This window comes from Rhinolophus sinicus, linkage group LG06 (assembly GCF_036562045.2).
Source record: "Rhinolophus sinicus isolate RSC01 linkage group LG06, ASM3656204v1, whole genome shotgun sequence".
Lineage (NCBI taxonomy): Eukaryota > Metazoa > Chordata > Mammalia > Chiroptera > Rhinolophidae > Rhinolophus > Rhinolophus sinicus.
In genome coordinates this window covers 162456719-162480689 of record NC_133756.1, presented here as the reverse complement: position 1 = coordinate 162480689, position 23971 = coordinate 162456719, and the positions used below count along the sequence as shown (strand labels likewise).

The window sequence follows — 23971 nt, the reverse complement described above, 5'->3', positions numbered from 1 at the left end:
TCTTATTCTTGATATTAGTAATTTGTATCTTCTTTTTTCTTGATCATTCTGTCTATAGGTACATCAATTTTATTAATCTTCTCGAAGAACAACTTTTGATTACGATTTTCTCTATTGTTTTTGTTTTGCATTCTAGTTTCTTAAGGTGGAATCTGAGGTTGCTGATTTGAGATGTTTCTTCTTTTTAAAAGTATGCAGTTAGTGCTAAACATGATCCGTTAAGTACTGTTCTAGCTGTGTCCTCCAAATTCTGGTATGCTGTGTTTTCATTTTCTTTCCATTCAAAACACTGTGTAATTTTCCCTTTGGTTTCTTAACTTGTGTTAGTTTCTACACATTTGGAGACTGTCTAGAGATATTTCTGCTATTTGTCAGAGAACATACTTTGTATGACTTGAAACCCTGGAATTTGTTGAGACTTGCTTTACAGCCAAAATATAATCTCGCTTAATAAATATTTCATGTACACGTGAAAAGAATGCATGTTCTGCTGCTGTTGGGTGGAGTGCTTCATAAATGTCCAGCAGGTCAAGCTGGTTAGTAGTACTGTTTGAGTGTTCTGTATCTTTCCTGATTTCTGCCTATTGTTGTATCAATTACTGAGAGAGGAGCGTTGAGATATCTGATTATAATTGTGGATTTGTCTGCTTCTCCCTGCAGTTGTTTTCCTCTGTGTATTTTGATGCTATTATTAGGTACACAGACATTTAGAATTGTTAAGTCTTCTTAATGAATAGAGTTCTTTATGACCTTTTCTTTATCCCCTTCCTTTGAAATATAGACCCTGGACCTTTTCTTTTGACTCGTTTCTGTATCTATATTTAAATTATTTCACACAAGCAGAATAAACTAGATCCTTTTTTTTTTTAAATCCAACCTGAGCATCTCTGTGTTTCACCGGGGGTTTCTGGATCATTTGTTTAGTACTTATTGTTTATTACTTAAACCATTACTGATGTGGTTGCCTCGGTTTAATACTATCATCTTGCTGTTAGTTTTCTGTTTGTACCAGCTGCCTTTTATTTTTTTTGCCTTTAGATTTTTTTTAAAAAGTGACTTAATTTCCTTTCGTTAGCTTATTAACTCTGTTTTGTTATTCAGGGTTTCTAAGTATACATCTTTAACTTATCACTCTCTAGTTTCAAATGATATCACAGCCAAAAACTAGAAAGAACCCCAATGTTCATTAACAAGTCAATGAATTAACAAATTATATAATGTATCCATTTGATGGACCACTGTTCAACCATAAAAAGGAATGAACTCTTGGTACATTACACAACAGGGATGACTCTTAAAATAATTATGCTGAGTGAAAAGAGCTAGACAAAAGAATGTATAATGTGTGATTTCATTTACATAAAACTTTAAAAAAACACAAATCATTCTAAAGGAACAGAGAGCAGGTGGGGGAAGGTCTTGCCAAAGGGCACGAGGGCATGTCTGTGGGTGACGGGTAAATCTATGATGCTGACGGGATACCAGTTTCATGGAGGTATACACATGTCAAAACTTATCACGCTGCGTAATTAAAATAAATGCAGTTTACTACAAGTCAATTCTACCTCAACAGAGACGTTAAATAAACAACTGCCTTCTCTCGTCACATTGTGTTCCCTCTGGGTGTCACCTGTCATCTCCTCCAGGACACTTTTCACTGCCACACTTAATGCTCTGTTAGGACCAACTGCACTGCAGTTTCAGTGTGTGAGGACGGTCTGCCTCCAGAGGATAAATGCTACCAGGCAACGGTTATTGAGTAAATTCACAACACAAGGGCCAAGATTTCCTAGCAAAGGGTGACAGACAAGTTTGACTGGCGCTTGATCTTAAAAAAGAAAAAATCCCCATGAAGACACCTGACTCTTGCTGTTTGTTCCTGGAGCTGCGGCGGCTACAATGTGGTCACAAGGTGAGTAACCAACATGTGGAAGGTGACAGAGTGGAAACCAAAGAAAGAAGCGAAGTTTAGTGACCGTAACAGCTCTGGACTGTGAGACAGAAACACCTCTGCCGGGTAAGCCGCTGAGGGGCTGGCTGGGAGACGGGACAGAGGAGGTTTTATTATACTTTTCACTGTACCCTTTTCTCTTCAGATTGTATGCCATGTTAAAACATTACTTATTAAAATTAAAGGAAATAAAAATGAAAGTTCAGCTGTTGTTCTACTAACTATGAGGAGTCTAATGATACTCAGGTAACAAGAACTCCCTGTGTACAGAAGCAAATCTGGGTTCTTGTGACAGAGAGACTTAAAGAAAATTAGGAAAAAATAAAAACTGGATTGATTCTGAGGCGTGTCAACCGCCATGACTATCTCCGCAAGTTAGATTAGCTTTTAGAGAGAACTTTTCCCTCCTTGGGGAAACTTTCAGTCTTGTGTAACAACCAAAACATAACCTGGCTGCCGCTGTTGTTAACGGGAAGGGAACAATTAATCAGAGCCTGTGCGACTACATTCCTCAGCATCGTCCCCACGCAGAAGAGGCTGTCACAGTGCTCCGTGAACGACAGCTAAACCCTGCCAGCATTTTCAAGCAGATCACCCTGTCCACACCTGTCTCCCAGCAGCTGGGAGCACCGGCACCCACCACACCAATCAACCAGGGCATTTCTATCAGGACAAAAGCTTTGGGCTCCAGGACACAGTGCACTTCTCCTAGTAAGCATCTGCTTTGTGCCTTAACAAGACATCTTTCATCTTTCACCTGGACCGTCTCTGGGATTCTGGTGTAAACGCAATGTGCTTTTCCTCCCAGATGTCTTCCTCGTCAGACCCGCCGCCATCGTCAAACTGCTGTATTCTTTCCTTACAACACGCTTCAAACAAGGCAATATTTCCCTAAATAGAAACGAGAGAGGGAGGGAAAGAACAGAACAGATTTACAAATCAATTTATTTTCTCCAAAAGTTACCAATGTACATTGCATTCTTCCCCTTCCTTTAAAAACAGTGCCTATCCCCTATACTAAGGTAAAATGTAAGCACCTAATGTCAGCTTCTGTGTGAGCGACAGCCAGAATCCCCCTTCGGTAAGAGGGATCCAGAACTAGCCTGAGAAGCCGGGACTGTCCCCAGGGACCCACTTCTGCCTGGGAGCCTCGCTGCCCCGCCCACCTGTCAGGCGGCCTCAGCTCCGCCCCAACAGGAAAGGCAGCCTGCGTCTCCAGCGCTGGGATCAGCCCAGCTAAGCCGTGACGAGCACCAAGTGTCCGGCTGCAGTCCGCCCTGATCACGTCAGCACACAGACCGGTGTCTGTCATGCCAATCAGCACAGAGATCAAGGTGGTGCCCATTCAGGTGACACAGTCCAGCGCCATCTGATGTGGCGGACTGGCCCGCTGCTTCACAACTGCCTGGGGAGGAGAGGCTGTCCTGACCCCGCCCAAGTTTCTATCCTGTTGCCACACAGCAGACCGGAAAGGCGGCACGCTGGAGTCCAGCTACACTCCTTGAAGCTCAGTAACTACACTGCAATCATGTTTAAGATGCGACAGGGGCCAGACAGGTCACATGAGAGGGCGAAGAATCAGCGCTCTTAACACGCCGTGTCCCAGTGACAGCCTCTCGCACAGCCTGACAGACCAGCTCCTACTCGCCCATCCCTCAGATGCCTGGTGGCTACGACAGCGAACATTAATACTTACACTTTCATTTGTATTGAGAGTAAAGTTGATGTCTGATACCCGATCGAAAGAAACACTGTAAACAAAATATAAGTGTAGGAACAGTTAATTATCTATAGACTCAAAGACAGTATTTGTGAAATTTTCCAAATTTAAAGTATTCCCACTATCACTGAAATCTCTGTAAGTTACAAACAAACACCTTGCTTACATTAAATGACACCTCCTCCCTTAGTATTAAGGAATTTGTATGAAATGGGAAGGCTAGAAGGGAAGCCTTCTGAGACACAATAAACACCCTCACAGCTGTCCTGTGAAGGCTTTTCACATCCACGGAAACAACCATGCTCCATAACCAGGAAAAGGTTGTTGGAAGCTGTTGAACACTGAGCTTTCTGCAGGTACAGCCAGCACACTCATACATAAAACACACAGACAGGCCGGAAATCGTGCGCTGTTATGAAACATCAACGGGGAGAAAGGAGGGAGTAAAAGGATTCACAACCTATTCAACATAATTCTGAGTGGGGCTGGCTTAACGTCCTTAAAGGAGCTGTTCTAATCAGCCACATTCCAAGGACCCAGTGCAAGCTGTAAAGAGACTGTGGACTCCTAACATTCAGTGTGAGTTCAAGGCGAGCACGGATGCCCTGTGGCGAGCCTGTGGGTTCGGAGCCGAGCACCCCTGGGGTACAGGCACACCACCACGTGGACAGTCCCTGCTCTCTGTGGATTTCAGTTTTGCGGACAGCCTCCAACTCCGGCTGGGACAGTGCAGCCTGCGGCTCAGTGTGCCGACAGCACGTTGCGTGGCACAGAGTGTGCCGGGGGCCTTTCAGCTTCTCCCAGGCCTAAGCTACAACTTGTGAGGGCCCACAGCCTCCACTGGCTGTGGCTCAACCAACTACTGGAGGAACAGTAACAGACACTGGGGGCTCACAGGGGTCACCCGCGAGCCCCCTGTGAGAGCAGCCATCAACACTCTAAACCCCATTTGCATACACCCTTTATTTATAAACACCTCTCACCTGCAGGTCAGGTGCCAGGCCGGCTGCTTTCATTTCTGTGGATCACTGCACATCTGCTACACCTCGTTCTCTACAGCACTAACAATCCCCATTTCTGTGCGCCTCTGACCCTGACTGCACAGTGCTCTGCCTGCCTGGCTCTTGCAAAAACCTACCTCTGCCTTATAGTGAGTCACCTCGACGAGAGAACACGCAGGCTGGGGCTGCTCACCCCGCCCTGTAATATTAACACCTCCCCCTGTGCTTGCTCAAACCAGTTCTCTCTCCAGGAGGAGCTACTTTACATAATGCTACTGGCAACTAACGAGGAGTTCCTAAATCTAGTAAAAACACACCTCTGTGAAAGAGGCAAAGCCCCAGAGCAACCCCTCCTAGTGGGAGACCTTCTAACTCCTACTTGTCCCCAGGGCTGGACGCGTTGGAAGGAAAGGAACACCTGAGCCCAGGACAGTCACAAAATGTCTCACAACCAGCAGGAGTGCACGAGACAATTAAGGAAACAGGAAAATATACTCACTTGCCAATGTCATCTTGATCTGCAAACTTCTCATCGTTGAAGCCAAACTGGTCAATAAAATTGGACGTCATTTGTTGCATCTGATAATCAGAAAAGGCCTGGCAACCCCAGGACCAGTGACAGTGACATAATGATTCTAATGACATTCTACATACTATTTGCCCATTTGTGTTCCAGAAATCATCTTATTTATTGAGCCATAGGACTTAAAAAGTTGGTGTGTTTTCTAAAAAACAGATCAAATAATTTCAGACACAAAATTTACCCCAAAAAGGAACTGTTTGGAATTTGGTGCACAAGTCATTCTAAGGCACATGTCATTGTAAGAAGTGTTAAGTGACCACTCTGTCCTCTTGCAAATTATCTTTAGAGCGGGGTCTGGGTTGTCTAATTCAAAGAGGTGATCAAGTGACATGTGACAGTCTGAAATTATAAGGTTTATCAGTTACCTCTGGACACAACCAACCTTATCCTTAAGATCCAACAAGTACTGACCCCACCCAGCCCCGCCCCACCTTTGCACCTCCCCGCCCCCAATAACTGCAGCAACATAGTGGCAGAGGAAGAAAGACAATCAATCACCATCAGCATCTTACAAACACACGTTCAGGGACACTTCATTTTCTTAGAAAAAGCTTTAAGTCTTAAAGAGACTGGGAAGAGTATAAAAGTAACCTCTGTCCTACCTATGAGAAAGGACAGCCCGTTTTAACACTGCCCTGAAATCACTCTGAAAAGCCTACACCAGTTTCCTACACCGTTTCTAGAGCACCGAGCTACCTGGGTTTTCTTAGGGGAGAAATGGGGGACTCTGCAGAAATGCTGGAATTCTAATCTAAGAGAACAAGCAGGCCCAGGAGGTGAATCGGGGATGTGTCCTACGTTCTCTATCAGGAGTGAGGAAGGGAAGACGATAAGGAAGGGCGACTCCTTGGTGTACCCCAAATAGTAAACCCGGAGACAGATACCAATGTGTGTGCTGCCCGTGGACAGAGCTGTGGACAGATGACACCGCTCTCTCCTGCAGGTGAGCCCCATCCAGGGGACATGAGCAGCGGCCAGTGGCTGAACTAAAGACATGGCTCCTGAGGCCACTTGCTGGGAGGGAGGGAGGCAGCTGTCGCTGAGTTAAGCCGATCTGTCCTTGGTTCCCCCCGAGCGGAGCCCACGGACCCACCCACTGATGTACACTGCAGACGTGCCTGCCCTTCCTTCCTGATTGCTCATTCTGGTGGCAGGGAATATGGCATAGATAATCCAAGTTGTGGATAATTAAAAATCACTTATATTTGGCTTTGGAAGGCATCTTTTCCTTAGGTCTGAGACACGCTGTATCTGGTGTACAGAGAACTGCAACCCCCCTTTTCTCTGAGTATACCCACCGCCGCCTCTGTTCACGCTCACACTTCCTTGCCGTCCCCTTTCCTGCCCAGAGATGAGACTGTACGAGCACGTGGGGCACAGGGCCAGCCTCGCAGGCGTGCCGTCAGGAAGAGCGAGGCTGAGCGTGGGGATCTGGCTGACAGAAGGGGAGGCACAAGCTCCAGGAGGCTGGGCCCAGTTTTGGACGCATGAATAGAAAATATGCGATGGAGCATTTATAGTCATTAAGTCAAAAAAAAAGAAGCCGACTCCCCCGAATCACAGCTTTATCTTTGATAAGGTAACAGGAGCGCCTGATAACTTTGAAGATGCAGTGAAGGTGAGGAAGCCATCCTGAGCGAGCAGCGTAAGCCAGGCTCTGACTTTATTTGGGATGGACATTTGGTCACACGGGGGGAAGGTCCCTCTCAATTGTTTGCTTTGAGTCTTTCTTTTCCCTTTAATTTTGTACTTCTAGAGATCATACTGTAAATGTTTTGGGTGCAAAAGGGAAGATGTTACCAAAGTGTTCCTTCAATGCTTATAAACAGAATGCAACCACTAAGTGTTTTTAAATGTGCACGTGAATACACACAGATACGTACACACAGCTGTCCCTCGGCATCCGGGGGGCTGGTCCCAGGACCCCCTCGGGGACCAAAACCCAAGGAGGCTCGAGCCCCTTATGTAAGGCTGTGTGCAGTGTTGGCATAAAAAGTGCCCACACCCTCCCGTACTCGCACACTTCCAATCATCCCGAGGCCACTCATAATACCCACTATAACGCACAGGCTGTGGAAACATCTGTTACACTGGACTGCTTAGGGGACAATGACAAGAAAAAGTCTATACATGTTCGGAACAGACCCACTGTGGGCCTAGCTACATTGTGTACGTCAGCAGCTTTGTCTAGTTTTTTCCTGAATATTTTTATCAGCAGTGGCGGAACCCACCAATGCGGGACCCATGGATAGAGGGCCAACTGTATACACATACACATTCGCATTTGTCTGTCTGTGCAGATACGTCACAACTGACAGACAGTTAACCTCCGTGCCACAGCACCGAGGAAAAGGAAAACCAAGGAACCGTGGCCCTCTTAGTGCCAAGTCTATCATACCTCCTAGGATACAACCAGCAAAGAACTGCAGGTTTCAAACCTGATTATTACTAAGAAAGCTGTCAAGGCTACTACCCCCACAGAAGTAAAGGCTGTTACTGCATTCTATGTAAAGCTACACAAGTGCTTTCCACCCTGAGAAATCCAAATCTGGAGAGCCCCATACGGCTGTGTAATTACTGAAATATTTTAATCAGTTAAAATTAAAAAACAAAAACAAAACCCCCACACTTCCTGGAACTGGCTTCTGGCCAAAGCCGGGGACTGTCCAAGTCACCGAGAAGCGATCCCGCTGCTTCATTAAGCAAATCTCTCTGGGGGTGTCAGCTGGGCCACAGACTCTCCCAGTTCACCTTGTCCATCTGACCACGTGCCTATGGACAAGCCTGTCTGGAATGAGGCCTGGGGGAGCCGGTCGGATGGGTACTCTAGAGCCAATGTGTGGGACGCAGCGCGAATTCTGCAGACGTGCCTCAGCCTCCACACCTCTGTCAGGCAGAGTTACGAGAGGCAAGAGGCAAACACTGGAGGGGAGGAAGCAGAAGGGCAGCAGGCCCAACGAGACAGGCAGGGACAGAAACCCTGGGAGGCACTCGGGGCCGAATGTGGCCCCGCAGTGAGTGACACGGGCAGGAAACCTTGTTACGTAACTTGCCCTAAGCTCTCTACACTTGGGACTTGACCCACACGACACCTAACTTCAAATATGAACGAGAACTTGAAGTTCTCGTTCACATACAAAGAGCTCTGGACTAAACTAACCTAGACTTGTATGCTCAAATGAAAAAGGAAAAATGCTCTGGAGTCTGTTTCTTATTTTCAGAATGATCCATGATTGGTTTTAAACCTGCAAAGAGAAGTTTGCTGGGAGCCTGTCAATCAGCAAAGCACAGTCCTTTTCGTCCGTTTTGGAGAGTTACACAAAGTGGAGGGAACCCACAGGCACGAGCCCGGGGAGAGCTGTTACTAAGGCAGTTCTGTGACCAGGTGGCTTCATCGGCACATCGGCAGTCAGTCAAACCAAAAAAATGCCAGAAGTCTCCCAGAACAGCTATGACCCAGGAACCGGATTTAATGAGCAGTAAGGGGGTCCCCTTTCCACATACCTAAGTGTACCCACCCCTTGATTAGCTCAGTAGCCTAAAGTTCCAAGTTTGTTGGTTTATTTACAAATAGATGTTTAGGGCACTCTCCTTCTTAAAGCTATTTCCACAGGTACAAAATCACCTTGATGATTTCCGCTTTCCCCATCACGCTCCACTGTAGGGTGGAGCAACGGATGGCACTGGGGTGCACCCCAGGTTAGGCGGACCATTTCCGTACTCTCTGGGCGCTCCCGACACACAGCTGTCGTCAGCGCTTCCTGGGGCGGCACCAGGGATGGCCAGGCCGAGAAAGGCCTGCCTGGAGGCACGCGGGCTCCCAACGAGCCCGGAGGGCAGGGCTGCTCAACAGCAGCCCAGACGGGAGGGTGGCAGTGAGGGGCTGCTGCAGGCTATAGGAAAGCCCAGCGGCTCACCAGCACCCCCCCATGGCTGCTCCCTGTGCTCCCTGCCCCTAACCTGGGGGGATCGGGGGGCCGGCTTCAAGGGCAGCAGTGTCAAACATCAGCCTAGTGCTGCAACGCTACTTCAGACTATACTGAAGATGGAAACGTTCAATGCCTGGTATCAAACCAGCTGCTCAGCTCGGCCTATGCCAGAGCAGGCCAGTTCACGGGATGCAAGAGACAGGGCCGCGTGATCATCAGACATTTCATCCTGGCCCTGGTCAAGGATGAGGCTTCAAGATGGAGAAAAAGGAAGCCAAGCAACACACAGTGCCGGGCGGGAAGGCCACTGCCGTGCCAGGACCTGGTCCTGACTGAGGACACCTTCTCCGTACCAAGTGTTGATATCATGTTTCCCTGAAAGTTAAGCCCGGGTCTTATATTAATTTTTGCTCCAAAAGATGCATTAAGGCGTATTTTCAGGTGATGTCTTATTTTTTCATGTACAACAATCTATATTTATTCAAATACAGTCATGTCATCTTCTTCTGGAACACTGTCATAACGTACTAAATGCGTCCGTCTGGCTGACGATCTTAACTGGGGCTTATTTTTCGGGGTAGGTCTTATTTTGGGGGAAACACGGTAACTCTGGAAAGGGCTTCTATTTTTAGCTCCCAAACTTGATACCCAGTTGAGACAGTGAAATCATGTCGCCCCTCAGGAACCACCAAAGGGTGATAAAGCAGTACATTTATTTTTATATCCTGTTTTTCTCCCCCACAAAGATAACAAGCAGCTGGGGAACGGAGAGAAATCTGGGGGCGGGAGGGGAGGATGGCAATGAGCTGCTTCCACTAAAACTTAATTTAGTAGACCTTAAAGAAATTAGAAACATGTAAGCCATTTGCTTCAGGGACATTTAGGCAAGTTACGCTTACTGACATTAAAAAGGTCTCACTCCAATTATTCTTACCCATAGATCTCGACTACTGGAGTCTTTAGGCAACAACTCAACTACTGTAAAGGTCTGCACAACGAGCATGTCTGAGGCGCTTCATGAACTGTTCGTTCAGTTCATTCAAAGCTCCTGAGAATTGACCCAACTCACCATTGTTTATCAGGCGTGAAACATTTCCTGGAAATATAATCAACACAAACCCTCCTGTCACATACCCAACAGTTCCTGTTTGCATGCTTTTCCTAATGGATAAGTAACCCCAATCACATCCTAACATAATCTGACTCCGAAACTGATTCATAAACGGCAACTGGACTAAGCAATGAAAATAAAAACAAAAGCAAAGCTTTAGGCATGACTCACTTGCTGCAAAGAAGAATCCTGTGAGAAACCCGTTTCTTTAAAGTCAATTTCATCATCACTGGATGAATGAATATGGCAGGTTGTAACCTATATGCATAAAAATGTAAAAGACTATTTAACATAAAATGTTTTGGACATTTGTTTGCATCAGCATTTTTATGGAAAAATAACATTTACTTTTTCTCTCAATGTGTAACAACAAGAACAAAACTAAGAAACAGTGAGTTGTAAAATCAACCCAATACTCTGGGGTGCACGTCCCCTAACCAGATGGCTTGGCGCCCTGCCCTCTGCTGCCCACGTGTGGTCATTTCACTCATTACCAACATCACCAGAAAACAGGCCAGAGGACTTAACTCCGTTCAAGTGATTTTGGTAATTATCTCCAATTAAATGTTTACAAAGGGAAGGCGGAAGGAATGGCTCAGGTGAAATATAAAAATAATTTATATGTGCCAACCTGGAAGGCTAAAACTGCAATTCCCAGGATTACTAATGAGCCACGAGAAAGGTGAGATTTAAATATAACCATTTCACTTGAAATTCTTGCATTTCTTGCCCACTCTAAGAAAAGCACTGTTCATATGACTTGAGTCAAGTCTCCAGCTTATAAAAAGACCCCAAATCTTCTTCCCCTTAAAATGTCCCCCTGCCCTCAGAACTTCACAACCAACTGACATTAATTAAGCAAAAACACAAACATGAACTATTCACCGCTTCATGGTAAGTGAATTTTATTAATTCAGAAATGTCACACATTAGAGGAAATGTATTAAAAATTAGAAACGATACACAAATGACTAAGTATATAGCACTAATAGCAGAAACTGCTGTATAGCAAGTACTAAATATGAACCGTCTATACATTGTAGAAACCGGCATGAAACTTCTGAAGGTCACTTACACTGCATTTTCTGGGTTCTTCTTCCTGTATTTTTAGCAGAAGTGTTGTGGGCAGAGACCACTGTCATGGGGGAGGGGGGCATTACCCCCACCCCTTGAAGCCATGCTGAATGGGCTGGAGCCAGAGAAACCGGCTGCTCTGCTGTGTGAGGTTCCAACACTGGTTCAAGCCCAAAGCAGAATTAAATAGGTCTGTGTCTGTGTGTGATGCAGCTTGTGAAAATCTGAGTAAATCACGTTCTGAAGAAAATTAATCTTTCTCTCTGTCTGACCGCCTGTGTAAAGACACTGAGCCCACGTGAGGGACCCAGTGCTTCAATGCCTTCCCTCCGGTCCAGAGACGCACTCGCACTCTATGCAGAAGCTGGCCTGATGAAATCAGACGCACAATCTGCGATCGTGGAGGGAACCCTGCTTGCTAGCGTCAGTCAGTCGGAGCTTTAGGGGAGGAGCTTCAGAGAAGAGGGGGGAGGGGCCGCTGCAGGAACGTGGAGGCCGCGGGGTACTGCTGGGTCATGGAGCTGCCATCTCATGGGGCCACTGCTATGAAGAGTGGGCCAAGTGGTCGTACAGCAGGGGGTTTAGAAGAGCTTTGGGCTACTTGGCTGGCAGGCTAGTTAGTGCATGAGTCACATGAAGCCAGTGTGTATTTTAGGGGTGCAACCCCATGGTGGGGCGCAGAATTAGACAATTCAAAGAGCAAGCTAGGTGAACTAAACAAGAGAACAAAAATAGTTGGCTACTGCTGGCATGTTTACTTTTTGCTACAAAATAAGATTTCATCAGCTCATTAAAGATGAGAAACAAAGTAGCTTTTGTTGAGCAACTATGTGTCAGATACTGTGACCACTTTACATATTCGCCTTAACCTGTATCTTCAAAGCAATTCTGGGAAGTATTTAATATAATTTTTTCCTCCAAAAAAACCCCTGCTGTTTTAGGAAGTTATTGTTAATAACAACACAACGTATGCACACATTCGCAATTTTGTTACTGAAAGGTGTGCCGATTCTGATTTAACACGATGAGCAAAAAAGACCACTGCATTTACCCCGGGGGAAACTTGCTAATCGGAATCCCACTAGTTCATCACACAGAAGTACTCACCACGGAGTGCCTGAGCTAAACTTCTCAGCTCCCCTTTTACTGAGAAACCTCCAGCTCAGTAAATACCACTTCCATTCTTCTTCTTCCTCGGCTAAAACCCTCGTCATGCTGTTTCTTCTGTCCCCGTGCATCTGTCACGCTACTGTAGAAATGGAACCTAGACCCACCACTTCCCATCAGGTCCACACCATCTCCCTCGTGCAGGCCATTAGCGCGTTGGGATTAACGCTCCATCGGGCAGCGAGTCCCCTGCTGCAACCGTGGTCCCACCGTAGTCTGTTCTCCACCAGCAGCCGCAAGGATTTCTTCCAATGGACATCACATTAGGCCACTTTTCAGTTCCAAACCTAGTAGCTTGTCATCTCCCTAAGGACACAACCCAAGGGCTTGTCGCGGACTAAAGCTGTGAGATCTGGCCTGTAGAGCCTCAGACCTCACGTCCTGTTCTCTCCATAGCTCGCTCTGGGATGACGTGTCAGCCTCTGCACATACCGGGAACAAACTAACCTCGGGCCTCTGTGCTCACTACCCGCCCTTGCCATCAAGCCTCTACACAAATGTTACCTGCTCAGCGAGGTTTTCCCAGGCCATCTAATTTTGAATTGCACAGCTGCCCCAAACGCTCCCTGACTCCCTCCCCTGGAGTTTCTCCATCTGCATCGAGGCAGGGTTTTGCCAGTCTTGTTTAGTACAACGTCCTCAGTACTAAACACATAATAGCCACTCAAATATTTACTGAATTAATGAATACTAATAAATACCTTAAAAAAGTAACAAGTATAAGAACACTCTTGCCAAGATAGATGTATTCTAAGTACATTCTTGATGCTACAGTGAAAAAATGCTTTTGAGGAGTCACCATCTTTCACAAAATTTGTATTAACTGCTGTTACAGGAAAAAACCAAACAAGTGTTTCCCTCATTTTTGCCAGTCATGTTGCTAAGGAAAGCCACAAGCATGACTTAAAATTCTGAGTGAAACGTGGCAGCTCCAGCCTCAGCCCGCATTGGTGTGGCCCTGTTCTGGCTCTGGGTCCCAGCACCTCCCTGACCGGGGCTGGTCAGAAACACCGACTCTCAGAGGTCCCACCACAACCTGCTGGACCTCTATGCAATTCCTATTTACACATCTGTACATAACCTCCATAAACTGTCTCATCAGCGATGGAAAAGAAGCACAAATGCTTTTAAAACACATTCTCCCCTTGGAGAGGGAGGCAGAGAATAAAACAAACTTAACTTTCCAAAGTCAGCGCAAAAACATTTCCTACATTATCTATGTTATCTAAATCCTTACCAATTTTTAGATGGGGGGCTTAGTCAAAACAGTGGTCTCTGCATGTAATTAAAACACCAAATTTCATTCATAATAAACTCCTAACACAAAAGCATAAACAATGTATGACTCCGCTGTGCATATACTTTGGCACGATGGGTCGAAAGATCAAAGTCCTTCAGAGCTGGGGGGGAGGGTGATTGAAAAGTTGCCCCAGAAGTGACAGGAGCCTGGGGTTGGCTCAGCCTGTCCTACATAATGGAGCAAGTCCTCAGGCCCACAGCCAGCAGGATGGACAGGGAAGTGTCTGGTGCAGAGGTAAACAAATCCTTGCCGGAACCAGAAAACAAGAACGGGCCAGGGCAACACAACAAGCATTTGGTGCTGAACTACAGGGTGACTCAAGTCCTGTTACTACACCCAAAATAATTCCAGAGAGGTACCCGGCCCAGCCATCCTAAACCAACGAAATCAGGCAGTGCATCGAATCTAACCTGCTTGGGGAAAGGGCAGGGAGTCAGCAATCTACTAACTAATCGCTAATTTCGGTGATAAATGTGCCTGAAACCGTCAGAAGGGAAATGCTCTGAGCTGGACTCTGCACTGCCTCACACGTGTGGACACCCCTCCTGAACGCCATTTTTACAAGAGCAAGAGCCACTAACAGAAAACAATTCTAGAGTGGGGCTGCATCAACGTTAACAGGGCTCTATAAATCTGAGCACTCTTGCAGTATACGCGAACTTCTTCCTTCCTTTTTACTGTAGGTTATTTATGTGGTGCGTGCACATGGCAGAAAGTGCAACAGGCAAAGGAGCACTGAGCTCCAACGAGCGGTGGGTGGAGCCCGTGTTCGCGTCTGCTTCAGCACGGGTGTCACGTCTGGATGTTGGCCCCACAAAGGCCACATGTGACTCCGCATGCCAGGCCCGCACTCCTCCGTGTGGACATAACAGTAACACTTACAGTCACACACCAGGTAGACGCATCATGCAAAGCAGCTGAGTGTTGTCTGAATTGCAATGAAGTCCTTCTTTCCACAGAACTGCTCTCAAGAGAAATCTACTTGACTTACCAAAGATAAAGAGGTTTTTAAATTTTCCTGATACCAACAAGTTTAACGGGACATTTTTTATTTCTATCTCTGAAGTCAAAGGATAAAATTAAAAGAATTTTCCCAAACAAAATCAGAATATTTCTAAATATTCCTTTTTTTTATAGAAACAAGACAAAAATCCCCTTAAAGGAGATCACTCTGCCTGCATTTTTAACAGGTATCAGCATGGGGGCCTCTACAATTAAATGGCTCAATTTAACAGTATGAGAGAACACTTTCACCCTACAATAAAACCTGGTTATCCAGAAGTTTGAGCAATTTGATTGGGGGGAAAAAAACTACCGAGTGATACATTCATTCAAAATTATTTAACCTTTCCTTGATGACTCAGGGCTTTCAAAATGAATGTGTTTCTCTGCTGGGCTATAATACACTAGGACACTAAGGGCCATGAGATCTATTTCAATTAAATGACCCCACACAGGTCCCTTTTTATAGCTGTCTCTTAACTTCATAATTCTATCCACTCCTGATACCTACTGTTATCACTATACCCACCTTAACAAGCCATTTCCCCACCAACCTGTTCAGAGTCTGGAAACAGAACCAAATTTGTTAGACCATCTACAAAGCAGAAGGCAACAGGCCCTTCAGGCTGTGACTCAGGATGACCCAGTGGCCGCTCTGTCGCTGCCTCAGCCTGTTTCCCTCATTAATTAATTCTGTTCTAAACAGATAATGCCGCCACACACTTGACCGAACAGTTGAGGTGTTACTGTTTATTAGAAATTCAAGACTGCAGCTGCTGAATTTCCAACAGAGAGTGAAATGCCTGACACACCTCCTTCCCAGTGGACCAAGGCCACGGCCTCGACTATTAGCTGCCAGGCGCTGACGAAAGGAAATGCTTTTCCACATCTTTAAAAACAAAACCAATACTCACCTTAAAACTTAATGTGTTAAAAAACAAACAAATAAAAACAACCAAGGAACGCATTCCAAAGTCCAATATAGTTTAAGAAGATGTATTATCAATGCCATTATTCCCTGGCTACAAGACCAACCTGTTAAGACTTTAAAGCTGGGGTTTCAAAGGCATCTACAAAACGTCCCCCACTGGGAATGAGGTCAAACAAAAGTCAACTCAATTCAGTAACATTAGAAAGTATCCAAAGGAACATTCAGGCTTTCTGACCACCCAGGGCTACCTGAGGCAGAAGGCAACAAACCCACAGAGCAAAGGGAAGACTAGAGGCCATCCTGCTGAGCTGCTCAGGGAGCAGGGCGCTGAGGGAACCGGAAACTAAATACGGAGTGAAGCAGATGTCAGTGGCTTCTTTGTACCCCGCTGTCCTCCCAGGCAGGAATGAGGAGCGGACTGGGCCAGTTAGCAAGAATACTGCGAACACTGACTTCTCTTCCTGGTAAAGAAACAGACTTATCCTTGACCCACAATTCCCAGGACACATGGAAGATCTTTCACAGCTCTCTGAATAAACGGGCAAAGGCTAAGAGCCCTGAAGTCACAGAAATGTAACCTTGTAAAACCTACTAGATCTACCGTGTTCCTCTTGTTAGTCTCTCCTAAGGAACTTGTGCAGAACGTCTCCCATCGCTCCCTGACTTCATCTGGAAGATCTTCAAAGGAAAAAGAAGAAAAGCGTCATCACTACAGTGATCTACACACAAATGACATCAACAGGTAACACAAAAGGGCACCCCCCCCACTGGACTCATCAGAGAACTCCCAGGGGACCGGAGTTACACAGACGTGCACAGCATGAGCCCCGAGGACTTTCAGGAACCAGAGCCACGCCTCCAAGAGTCTACACGTGACGCCAATAGCTCTTAGCAGCCGTGCATTTAAACAAGTTTTAAAAAATCTTTTGGTTAAAAACTTAACCTGGAAAATGTGAGTGTTTCCAACAAACTCTTCTGAGAAGGTAAGTCTTTAAGGTGGGGGGAAATGCCGTCTTTTTTCATGGTCATGCAAGTTTAGGAAACACTCCAAAAGTCAGCTCCCGCACACTTTCTTGAGACACTCTGATTAGCATCTGGCCAAAGAATGTTCTGTGGAACTCAGTTTGGCTTTTCAAATTGCTCAAAAATAATGTTTCCTAAATGTCTGTGTCACAGGCGAATACATGGCTACATAGTGAAATTCAACCTTCTGTAGAAATTTTAAAGGAATTCTTTTCTGAGAAAATGAAACTATAGCTGTAATCTTGGAGGCCTTACTAAAGTTGTCATCTGATAATGCTGATTTAAACACACACGTGCACCACCTGGCAACTTCCATAAAACAAAGACTGAGCTAAAAAACAATCACACATGGCCATTTCTCCTTGGTAAGAACATAAACTGTGATGATCTGGCTTATACCCCCCTCAAGAAGCAAAATTACAGGTGAGCAAGCCCCAATTTTTCCATCACTGGGCATTCACTATGGTTTGAATGCACATTTGATAGGTAACAGCCTCTTGAACACATGAACATTCTTAAAAGATAAACAGAAGAATACACTGGAAAATGAGTTTCATCGAGTTAACTCTGAATGAACTCTGGACTGCAAAGGTTCAAGATTTTTCACGTTCAGAGTCAGTCATGGGACTAGTGACCGGCTGGTAACAGAGCTCTCCTGTTTGAGGAGACAGCGCGTGGCCTGCCTGCCAGTGTAAAAGGCATCCATCCACTCACTTTCTTCCAAGTAACCTTGGGCTGACTGCATTCAAATGCTAGGACAGAAAGAGTCCTTTAGGAGCCAATATTCCTTGTTTTAGTAATAGAGATAAGGGGAAATGCTGATCAATGCTTTAATATCCTGGTTATAGGAACTCAGTCCATAGGCTATATAGGGGCCATTAGAAGAAAAGAAAAAGCAAGAGAATTACAGGTCAGGTGGCTCAATTGCCAGCTTGCGAGTGCTTCGAGCTCAGGGGGTTAGGCCACTGAGCAGTGCTCTTTGAAAACGGACGTGGGTAACTAACTAGTATGCTGAACTCGGCCAAGCCCACCAATACTCACTAACACGACTGCAGGAATAAGAACAGCAAAGAACTATGTCGCTCAAAACATTCTCGAGAAGCTCACTTAAAGAGCCAGATAAAGAAACTCCGCAGACAACTAGGAAACATGCTGTTACTCCTACTTTATCCTTAAATCCTTTCTCTGATCCAACGAAAATGTAATTCCAATTCCGTGAAGCACGTACCTTTGATGAGCTGCTGCACGGCTGCACTGTTGGGGCCCTTATCCGTACTGTGCACGATGCAGTTCGCTATCCTCGTCAGGTGTCCCATGTAGCCGTGCCGTCTTCCTCCCTCGGCCCTGCCAGGGGGCAAAGGGCAAATACTGAGACTCCTGATAGGATGGAGCGATGCAACACCTTGGTGAATACAGTGCATTTAAGCAATCATTCTAGAAGCCGAGGCACTACGATGAGAATGGACAGAAAAGCTGGGCGCCAATACATTACCAGGCGGGGAGACAGAGAAATTGTCTACTCAAAGATTATACTATAGCCTCATTCGACAGGACAAGGTTTACTCAACTATACAAACCAACCATTAACCTTCAATAATCTGTTACCTTTAAAAAACAAAAACCCAAACATTCATTGATGCTTTTCCTTTTTATCTCTTTGTGAAACTTTTTCAGACATTAAACAGATTGTAGGGAACTAAGGTAATAATTCTGCTGGTTCATTTTGCTAAAGGACATCAAATTTTAATCACCCCAACCAATTAACAGAGGTAATTATCTACCAATGGCATTTCTCAAGTTGAAATATTGGCTGGTTTGTGGACGTGGCCAAGATGAGAGGTAGTCAACTTGTGTTTGGCCCACACACCATTTGGAACGTACGCAATTTATCCCTCATCCCTTTCCACATTTAGGGTCTCATCTTCCCAACTGAGATCCATCTTTTCATTCAGAAAAATGCCTATTAAGACAGCATCACTAGGGAAGTCTGTGTAACAGCTACTTACACGTTATCAACTAATACTTCAAGTAATCTTGCCAATCAGCTAACGGAATGTTCTAAAAGGAAAATACTAGGCAATTCCCCCCTCGAGTTCCACGAAGCAACTCTTCTCTACACCGAGAACACGGGGCAGTCAGGGCAGGCGTGCGAGGTTCAACCATCATCCAGGAGGACTTGGCTTGACAACCATTCCTTCAAGTCCACGTTATTCTCAGAAAACAGCCACTCAGAAAGGACCGAAAGGTTTCAAAGCTCAGCACAGAGGTGGGGAGCACTCCCACCCCTAGGTTTTCCCTCAAGAGAGGCAGAAAGACAGAGGGATCTAAAAATAAATTATTAGAATATCTGTTACAATTAAATAATCTGGAGGTCCTGAGAGAACATTTACAACTGTAAAGTGGCATGTACCATGTGATTTCTTTCCAGATTCTCTGTCTAGGGCAAGGGAGGACTTTTTTTTCAATTGAAAAATTAAACTGAATTCCTATCAGGAAACAATTTACGTACTGTTTCTTCTCGTTCATTTCCCAGGCATCAAGTATTCGTTCTATTAACTGACATTTTTGAAAAAGCTGAAAAAAAGGGAATATAACCAGTCAAGATTTACATAAATGTCACAGTGTCAAAACTGAAGTGAGACAGAAGTCTAATTAAACAGACTAGTGCTATGTATAACCCAGTAAGCTAAATATAGCTGTGAATTACTGGCAAACAAAATGCAGTGTGACGGCGAGTTTAGACCTTCAGGATACAAGATAGGACCCACGCCTCCAGCAGGGCCACTGTTGGACATGACAGTATTTCCGGTACTGTTACCAGTGAGCAGCTGACCTAAAGCAAAGCCAGGTTTTATCGGCCACGGAAATTGGGCCCAGAAATACAGAGCCTGGCCGAAATTCCAAAGGAATAAAGAAAATCGTGCCTGGCAAAAACTTCACTAGAATCCACAGCGATGCTTGTATTATTTTCACTGTGAGCACAACTAACTTCTGGAGGCACTAACATTGCTGCATTCATATTAAAAGCAGGTGCCACAACCCTGCAAGCCAACACCAAGCGCCTGGGCTATATTACCGGAATGCGCCAGCGCCAGTTTTAGTCAAACGTCCTTTGTCCCCCCATCTACTTGCTTACTCCAGGCTAGCCTTTTCCATCTTCCAGGTTTGGGAGTAATGTCATATGATCACAGCATTTAAGAGCAAGAAGAAACCTGAAGACTTAGTAAAATCACCTCACACTTAACCAGAGAAAGCAGACCCTAAGAAGAAGCTCCCTCAACACTGCACTGAACTCGCTTCTCCCAACTTTCAGCCACGTTTTCAGCACCAGAGGTAAAACTCTGGCGTGCCAAATAACTGCTGAAATGTTTTCTGCAGTATTGACATTTTTACGGTGCTTTTAATCTCCAAACCTATTTTCAATCTTCAAATCTATTAATTTTACCAAATAAGCAGGCCATTTAGATTTTTTCCTTAAAAGTTCATCTAACGGTTATATGTCCAGGATTTGATTTATAGAATCACTGGTTAAAAGTGCAATGAAAATAAGATAGTTAACTATTTAGACTCTGAAATTTAACTTCATGTCCTTAAACTTCAATTTACTTCACAGGTATATGGGAAAATGCTATAAACAGGAGTGGCAAAAAAAAAAAAAAAGAAAGACACCGAGTGAGCTTACGTGTTTCAATAACAAACTGTCGCCAGTGGAATCTTGATCAGTAATTGTGCTATTTTCTGTGTTTTCAAAGGGACTTGCAAGAATCAATGCGATACAAATTTCCACCTGTGTATGCAAAAAGTTATTCCACGTATATTTGAAGAACATGTCCTACAAAAAAAACACAAATAAACAATGCTTTCTTTTATTCGGTTACCTCAATGCTTAAGCCACTACTTTAATACAACTACCAAACAGTGATTTAATAACGTAAAAATGATGTGTTCTTAGTCCAATAGGACTCATTAAAGGGAACACAAGTTTATTTTAAAGAGGGCTTGAAATGCCATTTCATAGAATACATAACAGAGTGTTTGCTCATTCAACATGCCAGAGTTTTCAAGGAATTGAGTAGAGACCAAAAATAAACAGATGACAAAAAGACAAGAGTACGTTTCTGAAAGAGAAAGGGAGAATCTTTTTACATTTTCACAGCAACTAATACTGACATTTTAAGTTCAGTAAATTTCCAAAGAAACATATGAGAATTTTATTTTGATTCAACAAATTGTTACTGATGGGTTTTGTGCAGGGCACGGTGCCAGGGGCAATACGGCGACAGAGAGATACAAATACGGTCCTCAGTCTCGAGGGGCTCACAATCTCAGCAAAGAATAACCACCTTGGCATTTGAAACTCAGAACTATCAGCAAATGGAGCGAAACAAGAGAGGACATGTGGCTCTCCTAGAAGTACAAAGATGTTCCAGATTACCTCAAGAGTAACAGTATCACAAAAAGGAAAGACAATCCCTAAAAGCACAAAACGCATGGTTAAGGTATGTATTCTAATCTCAAAATGAAAAAGTAATGATTCATGACCCTTTAGGAGTTTTATCAAATGCGTTACCACTCCAAAGTAGCTCTAAAGATGAACAGAATGAACGAACAGCAGTTGTATATTTATCAGCAGTAAGAGTAAAGACCAGTACTTGATGACCGCAGGGAAACTCCCAGAGACAGGAGTGGAGAGTTATATTCCTGGAGTCAGAAGGTGGAGCAAGAACTATGTCCCCCAGAGGGCAACAATCAGGCTGCCAAAGAAACTGTAACCCTTTGACATTTCATCTGTCTCCAAAATGACCTGATCTGTGCCCCATACTGATGTGTCTTTTAACCCAAAGCTGAAATACAACTAAAAGTATGTCCGTGGCACCAGGCAGCATAACGGCATGGTTGATAAAGCCCATGTGGATTTGAAATCAGATGTGATATCAAATCCTGGCTCTACCACGTCCTAGCCATGCAACGTATCCCCATTCTGGGCATGATCTGAAAAAGATTCTCTCACAGGGTTTTGTACTCAGGATCACATGAGAAACATAAAAGTGCACATTCCAAGACCTTTCATGTTGTGAACAAACACCCCGACCCTCTTTTGAAAGCTCCCCCAAGTGTACGGTGGGATGGCATCTTGTGAAACCTGCTAAGTGGTAACCCTTGTGCCTTCCAGGCTGTGGGTGGCAGGACGGCCAAAGCAACCACGAGTACCAGAGCTGGGCCGGTGGATTCTAGGCACAAACTTTCAAACTGGGGACTTCAGAGGTCGGGGAATCCAGACATTCCCTGGGCTCCACTGACAAGCAGACTAACAGCTGCTTCAAGAAAGAAGTTGGACTCGAATCAAAAGCCCACACAGTGCCTCCGATGTTACATGGACAGAGAGACCTCAGTGGAAAGAAGACAAGCGCCTGTCCCTTTGCTACTTATGGCTCTAAGCAGCAGCGGTCATCCCTAGTACAGTCCCCTGAAGCGGGTGACTGTCCTCACTCTGTCATCTGTGAGACTGAACTTCTTGAGGGAAAGGCCTATGTTTTAATTATCTTTGTGATTTTCTAATATAGTTCTTTACACACAGCAACGATAAATAGCTACTGGAAAAAGCATTAAAAGTAGACGATAAACTCCAGGCAGAAACGACATAGAAGACCATTTACGCTCAGACCAATAGAAGGCACTGACACACATTGTAAATCGGTGAGGCTGCACCTTGAGTTACCTATCCGTAAAATATCGCGGGCAAATGAAAACGTCTCTCCGGAAACGTCTTACCAGTATGACGCCAATGCTGTTCAGCTCCATGAGGTCCCCGTTGATACTGCTGGTGTTCGTCTGAAGGAGGCTGGATATCAACCGGATCACATTCAACCGGGTGTTCCCCACGGGAGGGTCCAGCACGCCCCACGTGGTCTTCATCACACTTTTCTGAGGACGAACAAGCTTTCATTAAAGCAGGGGCGCGTGCTGAGACGTAACAACACTGGGTAAACTAACTCCGCAAACATTTGACCTGAGTTCTGCATCGGAAGGAAAATCCAAAGCTGCTATTGATGTCTTTCAAGGTATGAGGAAAAAGATGATCTAGTAATTTCCCTGGATGATTTTGTAAGAAATCAAATACCCTGTGTCAACATTCTACGCTGCCACAGAAAGAAAGCAGACAGCTACAGAAGTCCATAAAAAAGCGCAGTATCCCAAACCCGACCAGAAACGAAGAGAAGTTACAAGTGGTTTAGGACGCAGCCCTCCATCTTTGCCAAATGTGTGATAAAAACAAACACAGAAGCTGCTGGTGGATCACAACCTGGAAACCAGATCAACCTCAACCCTGTTCTTGTCCATAAAAGGGAGTCTCTGTACTTTGAAAGCACAAAAGACACAGACCATTCCAGAATTTCAGCAGTTTGACAGGAAAGGGGACGAGTTATAACAGAGAGTGCAGTGTCGCCAGCCACACTGGCACCCTCGCTCTCTCCTGTTCCTCTTGAGGCTTCTCAGAACTGCAAGTCTCACGGTTTTACTCGTGTAAGACAGCTCTAATGAACAGACATTTTAACAAGTGTCATCGAGCTACTCACACACATCAAATAGTGAAATCAGGGACAAGCCCATCTCACTCAGTCCCAGCAGTAAGAGGAGCCCCCACGAGGTGCTGCTGCCTTACTTCCGAATCAGGGCCAGGAACACACGTTTGAGACTCCACCTTAGGTGCCACCCGTTCTGTCCCCTTAAGATACAGGTCAGGGTACTTCATTACACACCCTCTCCTCCCTCGGGTCCCTTCTCCCTCCTCCAACTTCCCCTTGGACGCTCTCTCTTTTCTCCTCAGTCAGTCCTTTCTGTTGCTTTCCCTCCTCTCCCTATTCTCCTTCCGAAGTCTGGCCTGAAGAACGCCGCTGACCGGAACTGCTACACGACACAGGTTCTTTCCCGGGGACAAGCGCCAAACACGCCGGGCCGAACCCAAGGCAGGCTGAATGCAGACGAGGTGGGACCACTGCCTGCTCGCTGGTCCCACCAGCCACCGGAAGAGACAACCTGGAAGCTGAACTAGACACCCTGGGTAATGGACGGAAGTTACTTTGGCCCCCCACAACATGGCTAAATAAACACAAGTCTTTATTGAGAAGGGAGAAGCTGGTATGATCAATTCCCAGGAACTCTCAGTGACGCCACCGA

General features: G+C 45.3%; 1 protein-coding gene across 21 annotated transcripts in view; it reads right to left on the bottom strand.

Annotated features, from left to right (window-relative positions):
* The window catches only part of PPP6R3 (protein phosphatase 6 regulatory subunit 3), a 128637-nt gene that overhangs the window by 19069 nt on the left and 85597 nt on the right, over positions 1-23971 (bottom strand). For 6 of the 21 annotated variants that reach the window (XM_019755615.2, XM_019755617.2, XM_074336841.1 and 3 more), the window contains 9 exons: positions 22565-22717; positions 20475-20624; positions 19302-19366; positions 18021-18136; positions 16362-16447; positions 10467-10553; positions 5172-5269; positions 3648-3702; positions 2709-2842 (listed from right to left, as the gene is read on the bottom strand). In XM_019755615.2, the coding sequence (XP_019611174.1) occupies positions 2709-2842; positions 3648-3702; positions 5172-5269; positions 10467-10553; positions 16362-16447; positions 18021-18136; positions 19302-19366; positions 20475-20624; positions 22565-22717 (944 nt within the window). The remainder of the gene's footprint in view (positions 1-2708; positions 2843-3647; positions 3703-5171; positions 5270-10466; positions 10554-16361; positions 16448-18020; positions 18137-19301; positions 19367-20474; positions 20625-22564; positions 22718-23971) is intronic. The other 15 variants (XM_019755619.2, XM_019755620.2, XM_074336837.1 and 12 more) reach the window with 8 other exon arrangements.